Source organism: Crassostrea angulata, chromosome 4, assembly GCF_025612915.1.
Source record: "Crassostrea angulata isolate pt1a10 chromosome 4, ASM2561291v2, whole genome shotgun sequence".
Lineage (NCBI taxonomy): Eukaryota > Metazoa > Mollusca > Bivalvia > Ostreida > Ostreidae > Magallana > Magallana angulata.
In genome coordinates, this window is record NC_069114.1 from 12,034,387 (window position 1) to 12,045,308 (window position 10,922).

A 10,922-nucleotide genomic window follows, 5' to 3' on the forward strand; every position below is an offset into this window, starting at 1 on the left:
AATACAACAATAAATGGATGATTTTTTTACAAGACTTACACTTTTGTAGAATAAAATTCATAAGCTGTTATAGATTTTAAACATTTTGTTAATTTCAGTAATAATGCAGCTGCAATATTTTTACTACATACATCTTGTGTAGAACTAATAAACGATAAAGCAATTTATAAATGTACTTTAAAAAAACCTAGCACCTATTTGAAAGTTCCACGTATCATTTGTCATCGTCATTTAGGGGGGAGAAGATTTATGTGATTGTGTTTAAAAGCCATATAAAAAAAATGTACCCAATTCTGTTTCTGATAACATAATTGGAATGACAGATCAAACAGACTCTGAATAAAGACTGTCACACCAAGCTCCACCCCCTCCACTATGAACTCTCCAAAGTGGATGGTCAATCGTCCAAGCCGAATTAAACTGCAGTTTCTAACCAATAAAGTTTTAACGTGAACATAGGTGAAAAGTAAACAACACATGTGCAAGAAGGCAATATCAATGATGGGCGTGTCTTATGTAACAATTGACGTTCAATAAAAAGTGTAGGACATTCCATTCGAACGAACAAATTTACCTTCATTGTAACTGCCTGCGTGACGTGTAAACAAAACTCAGATGTAGGTCAAGGTCAAGGTAGCTATAAGGTTTCATGATGGCGGCCATATCTTCCAAATATCCACTTGGATCTCCTCAAGAACACATCCCCATGTGTGAGAAACACAGTATTAATATAGACATCACTTGTGAGGATTGTGATGAATTTATTTGTTCGCAATGTGCCAAAACAGACCACAAGGACCACGACTGGAAGACTATACCCACAGCAGGAAGTCTAAGGAGACGAGACCTACAGAAGACTTTGGGTAAAATTAAGGAAAAAGATGTGAAAACGAGTGAAGAGAAGATTAGAAATGCATCTAAACAATTGGAAGTCAATCAGAAACGTTTTGATTCAGAGGTATCAAAGCTTCAGAAACATTATGACGCGATTGTCTCAAAACTCGATGAAATTAGAAAAAATATTGAGACTAAATTAAGGGAAGTTCTAGAAAGAGAAAATGCTGAATTAAAGAGGAAACAATTAGACCTTAAAAAGAAACAGATACAAATCAATGATCTTGTGACATTTCTGGACGAAAAACACAATACCATGTCTGACTATGGTTTGATAGACAACCTTAGAGACTTGACCAACCTTGTGTTCGAAAGAGATAGTGAAATAAAGAGGGGAGATCATTTAGTGGAATACAGAAGAGGGGACATCAGTGAGGTGTTACTGAAGTCCATGATGGGACAAATCTTCGATTGGGATGCCATTACCATTACTGAGAGAGGTTTAATTCAATATGGAGACGAAGGAATATATCTTATGGAGGCAATAAACGAGGAATCAAGTTTCGTGAGCGATACCAAGTCAAATTATATCGAACGAATTAACATAAGACGTAAAAAGAGAGAGAAAATTAAAATCGATGCAAATGATGCATGTGTAACAAAACAAGGTGATGTTTATGTAACTGATCGTAAGAACAATTCCATTGTCCGTCTGTTTTCGACTGGCTCTATCTCTAAAGTATTTAGTACAGCGCCACTGCACCCAGGAGGGATCTGTCAATCAACAGATGATGGATTACTGCTTACATTGAGAGATGCTGCGTCTGACTTCTTTCAACCAAACTCACAAAGCAGACGTCTTGTCAGACACGTGACACTGACCGGTGACGTCATCCGTGAGTACGAGTACCAGGAGGACGGTCGGACCAGATTGTTTAATGCAGTACGAAGAGTCAGACAGAACGGTAACACTGATATATGTGTAGTGAACATGAAAAATGAAACTTTGAGTGACTTGATGATTTTATCCCTATCTGGATCTCTGAAGTGGGTCTACCGTGGACAGACCTTAGCTGAGTGTTTTTTTACTGATGTCGCGTGTGACTCCTACTGCAACATACTTGCATGTGATATGTTTAACAGCAAAATCCATCTTCTGTGTCCTAATGGGAATTTTATAAGGTACCTACTGACAGAGACTGAAGTAAAAGATCCTTGGTCCATGTCTCTGTATAAATCCACGCTGTGGGTAGGAGACAACCATGGACTTGTTAAAGTGTTTCAGTACAAGGCATAATTAAAACAACTTCATTGTGTGACAATGCCACTTAACTCGGGAATAATATATGAAAGCCAGTGCATCAGTTTGAATTATATCTAAACCTTAAAATAAGTTGAGAATTGTTTTCACATAAGTGTAACAACCTTTGCTCACTATCATATACCAAAATTTGTGAGGTATTTCAAGAATAAAATGAACTCTCCAAGTCGGTATGTGAGCTTCCCTCGATCCTTTGGACCCCTTCCTAAATTGTTTATGTTTACAATGCAGCCATTTAATTCTTGTTTTCCTATGTTTATCATTATCAATCATACATTAATATATGTATATATGTGTGAAAAGATGTTTTCAAACATGTAATCAAGATATATGTTTTCTATTATAAAACTGCACGTAATTGTTTTCGTCATAGTAATAAAACGATTACAAAAATGAAGATGCATAATGCATTTGTTTATATTTCAAGCCATTAAAAACGTCGAGTAAATTGAATATTTAAAAAAAATCAGGTGTATCAATTTTAGATTAAATCCTCTAGCAAGCCTTTTAAATTTCTAATAAATCAATACTATTTGAGTTGCTTGCATGTCGGAACAAAATTCTTTAGGTCACTGTTTTGTGTGTCTAAACTTGATGATATCAAGATAAATGTCGAGACTCAATTGGAGAGAAAAATGAATACAAAAAAATGCTGAAGTAGGTAAAATATATATTAGGCGTAGAATAAAAAAGAGAACCTAACAAAGATCTTCTAAAATTCCTCGAAGAAAATCACTGTTCCATGTCTGACTATATAATAAAAAACCAACCTCGGAGACTTGTTAAACAAACTGAGTTTAACCCAGACAGTGATTTAAAGAACGGGGTCATTTAGTGGGGACAGAAAAAACGACACCAATGAGCAGTCACTGAGGTCTATAATGGGTCAAACGCTTGATTTACATTATACGACTGTTAGTGAGAGAGATTTTTTACAATACAGAGAAAGGGAAACGTTCAATTAAGGCAATCGATGAAGATATATGATACGTAGTTGATATTGAATTAGAGAACATCGAATGAATAACCTTAAAAAATAAGACTAAAGAACAATTCAATATTAATGTAAATGGCATATGTATAACAGACAATGGTGTTATGTACGCCACTGTCATTAAGAACAAAATGATCATTCTCCGTCTGTCCCCCTTAGGCTCAGTCTCTACAGTATTCAGTGCAGCTCCATCGAGACCATCAGGAATCTGCCAATCCACAGAAAAGGATTGCTAGTCATATTAAAAGATACTGAGTCTAAATTATAACAGTCGTACTCACAAGCAGAAGTTTGGTTATACACGTGACGTAGACTGGTAGCGTCATCCGTACGAGTACCAGAAGGAAGATCGGACCAGACTGTTTACTCATTCAAGGAGAGTCGGACAGAACGGTAACAATGATAGCTGTGTTGTGAACTGTAAAAGTGCCACTTAGAGTGAAGTACTGTATCAACTTCTTCCTGAAGCTGGTGTACCGTGTACAGAACAAGAAAAGATGGTTTTAAATGTTGTCATGTATGCCTCTCACTGCAGTACTATTGTATATGATACAATTAACGGTTAATCTCCTCAGTCTTGATGAAGAGTGTATGAGGTACTGACAAAAATGAAATTGCAAATCCACTGCCTTCATCTCTATATAAACGCACGCTGTGGAGTAAATACATATCACTGAAAAGTCGCCATTTTGTTAAGTCTAATCTTTGAGTTCTGTCAATATGCCTTATTTCAAAATATTGAAGTAATTCAAAATCAATTTTATCAGCTGATTGAAAATCAATTTATGATATCTCATTTACCTTTTCATTACTTGAGTGTGCTATTAAATGAATATATACATTTCCCGAGGGGAAAGACTACTATACAGTAAACTTTCCCCCATAGAAGGGGTTTTCCTCCAAGTTTTCATTTATTCAGATTTTAGAAAACAAAATATGAAAAGCCAATTAGGATTTAAATCAATATTGTTTACATCCAATGGTTACATAAACTTGTAAACATCTGTAACCTTAAGTTCTGTCTTTCAACTTATTATTTCAAAGTTTTAATATGGTTCATATTAAATACAGAGAACTTAAGGTATAGCATGTTATGTAGTCACATCCAAAAAATATGTTCTTGATTTAAGAATTAAAACTGTCTTTAAGATTCCAAATCGTTTTTTATATCAAGTAATCCGTCGTCCGGGGTTTTTTTTCGTCCGCCAATTCGTGTCCGGGCCATATCTATGCTCTGGATAATAATTGGAAGTATCTACGTTTTAAAAATATCGCAATTGACATGATTCTGTGATGTGTTCGCGACGATCAAGCAATACTTTTTCTTTGTCGATCAAATTATGTTTCCTGAGTTTGTACTATTGTTATACATTTACATAATGCACGTACAGTCATGTATAGTGTACAAATGGATGACCGTGTTATTTCTTGTAATAAAAAATATAAAAGTTGAACAAATGAATGTTTTTACAGGCTATCTTCTTTTTGAAGAATTTTTATCAATAGAACATTGTAATGAATTCAGTTTTTCGTTTAAAAAAAAAGGAAAACTTGCATTTATGCATTACTCGCACACAAGTTTCAAAGAAACCAAAATGTTTTCATAAGATGCCTAAATATGAGTTTATACATAAAACAAGAGAAAACATTCTTCTTTTATTGAGAAAAAGAATACTTCTAGAAATAAATCAATCAAACAAAACCACACATGAAACTGGAAATTGCAAAAATTAAGCTAATTTTCTGGTATTCTTTATGGCTTATCATCTCTTAACTTTTTTTTTAATCTGTGCTTTTTATTTACCTGTTTATATTGTAAATACTTTTGTTCCTTTCTAAAGAACCTCAAGCTGAAGTGTGTTATACATGCTAATAAGATTATTACATTTTTGCAGAAAAAAATGAGAGTGAATATTAAAAAGTTACGATGCGATTTCTTCTTAAGCATCATATTTAAAATCTATGTAGAATTTGAGTTTCAAAATAATACTTAGGTGTGCCCTTTTTAGGTTTAATCATGTCCTAGCTATAGCAAACCTTTACAATTTGCTATATAGCAATCCTTTTTTCTATCCGCATGTTTGTTCAAATCTTTAAAAAACAAACCTTAAAGATTGGCACCATTTATTGCTCCAACCTGTTGCACATATTTTTAAATCTACCTGCATATTCTCTATACAAGTCTCAAATTTAGGTCAAGGTTAGGCGTGTACTGAGACAAAACATGGCGGCTAGTGATAGTAAACACCAACTTCTATCAGCTCAAGAACACATCCCAACGTGTGAGAAACACAATTTTACAATAGACATAACATGTGAGGACTGTGATGAGTTTATTTGTTCACAATGTGCCAAAACAGACCACAAGGATCACGACTGGAAGACTATATCCACAGCCGGAAGTCTAAAGAGAAGAGAGCTCAAGAAGACTCTGAGCAAGGTTAAGGAAGAAGATCTGAAAAATATGGATAAAAACATTAAGATGGCAACCAAACAAAAGGAGGACAATCTAAAATGTTGCAATTCTGAAATCTCTAAGCTTCAGAAACATTATGATGCGATTGTTTCTATACTTAATGAAACCAAGAAGAATTTTGAGACTAAGTTGAGAGAAAATCTGAAAACAAAAAATGCTAAAGTTTGTGAGAAAAAAGTAGACTTAGAAAAGAAAAGAGAAAATATCAAAGATCTTGTGAAATTCCTGGAAGAAAAGCACAATACCATGTCTGACTATAGTTTGATAGACAACCTCAGAGACTTGAGAAGCCTCGTGTCTAACATAGACAGTGATATAGAGAATGGAGATCTTTCATTGCGATATAAAATAGGAGACATTCGTGAAGGATCTCTGGAATCAATGACGGGACAAACGTTTGATTTGGATGACATTTATGTTACTGAGAGAGACACGTTTCAATATAAAGATAATGAAGATGATATATTAAGTTTTGTACAAGCAATAAACGAAGATACGTGTTTTGTAAAGGATGATTTTGATTCAAAATTCATTGAACGAATTAACATAAAAAATAAGAAAAAAGAAGAAAAATTCAATATAAATGTAAATGACATATGTGTAACAGACAACGGTGATGTGTATGCTACTGATGATGATAGCAACTCCATTGTTCGTCTGTCCCCGTCAGGCTCAGTCTCTACAGTATTCAGTACAGCTCCACTGACACTAGGGGGAATCTGTCAATCAACAGAAGGGGGACTGCTGGTCACGTTGGGTGATAGAGAGCCAGAACCATTTCAACCAGACTCTCACAGCAGATGTCTGGTCAGACACGTGACACTGACCGGTGACGTCATCCGTGACTACGAGTACCAGGAGGACGGTCAGACCAGGCTGTTTTCTGTACCATGGAGAGTCAGACAGAACGGTAACACTGATATATGTGTAGTTAACATGACAAGTGACACTTTAAGTGAGCTGGTGATACTATCTTTATCTGGATCCTTGAAGTTGATCTACCGTGGACAGGACATAGAGGAATGTCGTATAATTGATGTTCTGTGTGACTCTCACTGCAACATCATTGCATGTGAGATATTTTACAGCCAAATCCATCTCCTGAGTCCTGATGGAGAGTTCTTGAAGTACTTACTGACAGAGGATCAAGTTACACACCCGATGTCCATATCTCTTTATAAATCCGCACTCTGGGTTGGCAACAGATACGGACTTCTCAAAGTGTTCCAGTACAAATTATAAAACAACATTACTGTGTTAAAAGTGTCGCTGCTTAATATTTAACAAGTACACCTATTGAATCAAACTTTAATAAATATGCACAGACAGTTGTAGTATAACTTTCAAGATCTACATGTATGTACCACTTTCATGTATCTCTCATAGTCCATTATAGAAATTCATGTTGTAATGTACACGTTGGTTTCAAATTTTCTCAAACTGCATAGAATATAATCAGAATATACGGGTAATAAGACTTATGTGTTAAATCAAGTAAAATGTATCAGACAGTTACTGAAGAGGCCATTCGATTTATTGTAGATCATTTGTATACATGTATATATTTTTTAGTATAGAGTTTCTATATTTATGTGCATGTGGTATGCTAACGAAATTACCAATTCAGATCAATAGTAAGGAAATATCTTTTGTTAAAAAAATAATTTTAAGAAATTACATCGAAATATTTAGAGGGTTTTTGAACAATTATTTTACTTAGTACGGCATGACAATTTTCAACAAATGAAAAATAGTATGTTTGATGTGGAATTTAATGAACACATTTGTACCTTCGTTTCCCTCCCTTATGAACACATTAATTGTGTACCTGCGTTTTCCTCCCTTTTAATTTCTATTCACCACAACCTTCAAAGGATTTTATCATCTGATTATTTTCTCCAGTCTTTAAATACCAATCACTGCAAAAAGGTATGTAACATGTTACCCATTTTCTGTATATAAATATGTCCTTATATTTAGTTTGGTTATCAATTTTAAACTTGCATTTACATCACCTGGTTCACAAAAAGCAATGCACAAGCCATAACAGTATTAAATTAAGATCATTCACCGCATTATCATGGTATTCAGAAAGCAAAACTGATTGATTTTCCACTAAAATGTACAAGCTACCCGGGCCATTTACTTCGGAAAAAACTTGAAAGACAAGGTACATAGACTGGGAAGGAACTTCTACTGCTGCCTTCTCAAGCTTTAGGGAACAAGGAGTAGGGTTGGAATTCTGTAATCACCAATGTATGCTGAAATAAAATACTAAGTAGTTCCTGAAGTTATCGAATTGAAGTTTTCGAATTACCTTTCCTGTTGATGCCTAGTTTCAGCAGGGAATCATTGACCAAACTCAAATCAGCAATCAGCATATAGTTACAAAGTGTGACAAGTCTTCTTTAATAATGGTAGGTAAGCATGTTCCTTGCAATTGTTCATTGCATAGCTAGGTAACGTTGAGCATGTTCTGTTACCCTTGATTGACATTTCCAAGCCTGTATCTTTGATTGACGTTCTCATAAAATTACAAAAATGAAATGATAATGCACATTTTTCAACAATAAATATTTTTATTCAATATATGCGCATTTATAAGAACATTCTTGTGTGCCCTTACTTTAAGACAATTCTCTAATCATTTACTTTAGTAGTACAATTTGTAATAAAAACAAAAAACAGATTTATATCAAAATATCTAAAGTATAAAACATTCATTAGCATTTTATCACAAATAAGCAGTAACACAGTCATTCACAGTAATAACCAAAGGGACGTAATCCAACGTACTGTAGTCAGTATATCAACCAGCGGTTGTATAATTTTTGAATGCAGTAAATTACATATGATAAACTTACTTTAAATTTTACACTTTTCCTTAAATAAAAAATAAGACTTCTCTCTGAGATATCTTCAGTCAAATTTATATATACATGTATGAACACACCTGTACATATGTGAAGTACAATGTATGTCATTTATGTGTATTGGAAATATATCTCAAAAGCCACCTTTTCAATCAAAAAGATTAGAGAAGGGGTTGTTCTACTTACACATACAAATAAACATATCTTACAAATGGCAATGCGTTAAAGATATATGCTGATGCAAAAAATGAAATTCTGATCTAAAACTTCATATGCACTAAATTAATGTTTTAGCTTATAATAACATTTCCATACACAAAGGCAACATTTTAGTCAATATTTAAGCTGCTTAGGTATATTAAATTTGTGAAAAATGTTGTAATAGTATATCTTATTTTTTGTTTAATCTAGTTTTATAAATTGAAATGAAATAAGAGAATTTAAATGGAACATAAGTGCTTTGAAAAAGAAACAAAATGTAGCAGTACGAATTAAATATGGCACAACTAAATCTGACCAAAACAGCGGCATGACTTCTGCATTAACTATTGATTTCATGTACTATGCAGCATTTCCATGTATATGTAAAATAAGTAGAACATATCACCTATTTTACCCAGTCAACTTCATTCACTGCAACATGTCGACTGAGTTCACACAATATAGCTACTAACTTTAAGTATGAGTTCACTTATAACAACTGATTTGTATAATACAAGATGACTACTGAGTTTTCAAACCTGTGCTACAGCATGACTAATGAGCACTCCATACAATACAGCACTATATACTGAGTAGAAATAGACAACATGACTACCAATCTATTTATTCCACATCATGACTACTGAGTGACGTCTATTGACTGTATAGTAGAGCCTGTCTATTTAGTCATTACATCACATAGTGACAACTGAGTTCATGAAGTTCAACATATCTACTAAGTTTTCATAAAACAGCTTGACTATTGTGTTCATTTGACATAGATAAGTACTGATTTCATATGGTAGAGCATTACCACGGAGTTCACACGGTAAAGCATAATTAAGCACATTTACCATTGGACAGCACTGCAAGACTTAAACATCCAAATCAAATGGGAATCTGTTGATTATGATAAGAACATACCGTATTTTTCGGGGCATATGCCGATGTGGGGCATAGGCCGAATTGCTCATTTTCAGACAAAATTCAGGAAAAATCCATAGACTAGCCGAATTGGGGGATAGGCCGATTTTTAATCGATGATTACGATGGTGAAAGTATGACCGCTGCATGATGAAGGAATTTAAGTTGTCGTATTAAGTATATACTTTCAGAATATCGATGTAGAAAGTCAAAAGAGTAATTCAAGTTATTAAATTTACTTAACATATATATTTTAAACATTTAAAAAAAATATAATTGTGTTTTCTGGCTGTTTGGTCTCTTCCGTATTTGTCGGTGTATATCGTTAGGTATCGTAATTTTACATAATGTAAATTTAATTGCAACACAAACCTCCGTGGTACTGTCTGATAGAACTAAGTATAATATTTTACCAAATCTTTTATATTTTATTAAAACCTTACTGCTCAATTTCATTTAATCAAGTAATACTTTGAAAGCTACTTGTAGATCGGGGAATGGCGTCCATTAGCTCAACACGTGGTTTCATATTCAAATAGAGTTATCCCCCGTAATTGCATGAATGAGAAAACGAAATACTACACATAAAATATTTCATTTGTGTTCTTTTCCGTTAATAAATTAAATAGTGACTTGCCGTTATGCAAAGAAGTTGTAATGTTAAAAACACAATTAATGCGGTGACGTGTAAGGGTGTACACTACGTGCCCCCAGGCTGTGTTTTAGTCACGGGTTTCACACCTTTGTATATACACACGACACCAGAATACCGTTATTTCATCCAACAGAAAATTAACTGTAAAAACACAAAGCATTGATTTATTCTTCACCCAAGACCAGTGATTTCCACGAACGCAGACATGAAGAAATTCACAAAAGTTCCGTCATATTTCATTCTACCCGGTTTCGTTTTTTTTTTTTTACTACGCATTAATAGTTTCCAGGGTTCATACATGAACGTGGGGGGAAAAATTCTTTTTATTGGGGTTGTAAAGAAATACCTCGTACAGTACTGTACATTTTATTACTCGCAATGTCATTACAAAAATTATCAACGGGACAACAACAGAGATGTATATACTTACGGGCTAGATGTTATATCTATGCATCTGCAACTATCGAACAATAGTTCAAACGGACAAAAAAAAAAACAACCCTGATGATAAACTGCTAAAAACAGTGGATTTTAAATTTGACTGTTTAATTTTTTCAACTTTGAGCCTACGATTAGCTGATCCCGGGGGATAAGCCGATGCTCGCGCATTGGAGAAAAAAAATACCGGCCTATGCCCCGAAAAA

The 10,922-nt window shown here is 34.0% G+C and overlaps 2 protein-coding genes across 2 annotated transcripts; both read left to right on the top strand.

Moving 5' to 3' along the window:
* Positions 1 to 632: 632 nt before the first annotated feature.
* Positions 633 to 2,552, top strand: LOC128180032 (uncharacterized). The gene has a single exon (XM_052847814.1). It carries the CDS (start codon positions 650 to 652, stop codon positions 2,129 to 2,131), a length of 1,482 nt encoding a protein of 493 aa, XP_052703774.1. The 5' UTR covers positions 633 to 649; the 3' UTR covers positions 2,132 to 2,552.
* Positions 2,553 to 5,361: 2,809 nt separating this feature from the next.
* On the top strand, positions 5,362 to 9,617 carry LOC128180030 (uncharacterized). The gene has a single exon (XM_052847811.1). It carries the CDS (start codon positions 5,374 to 5,376, stop codon positions 6,865 to 6,867), a length of 1,494 nt encoding a protein of 497 aa, XP_052703771.1. The 5' UTR covers positions 5,362 to 5,373; the 3' UTR covers positions 6,868 to 9,617.
* The last annotated feature ends 1,305 nt before the right edge of the window (positions 9,618 to 10,922 follow it).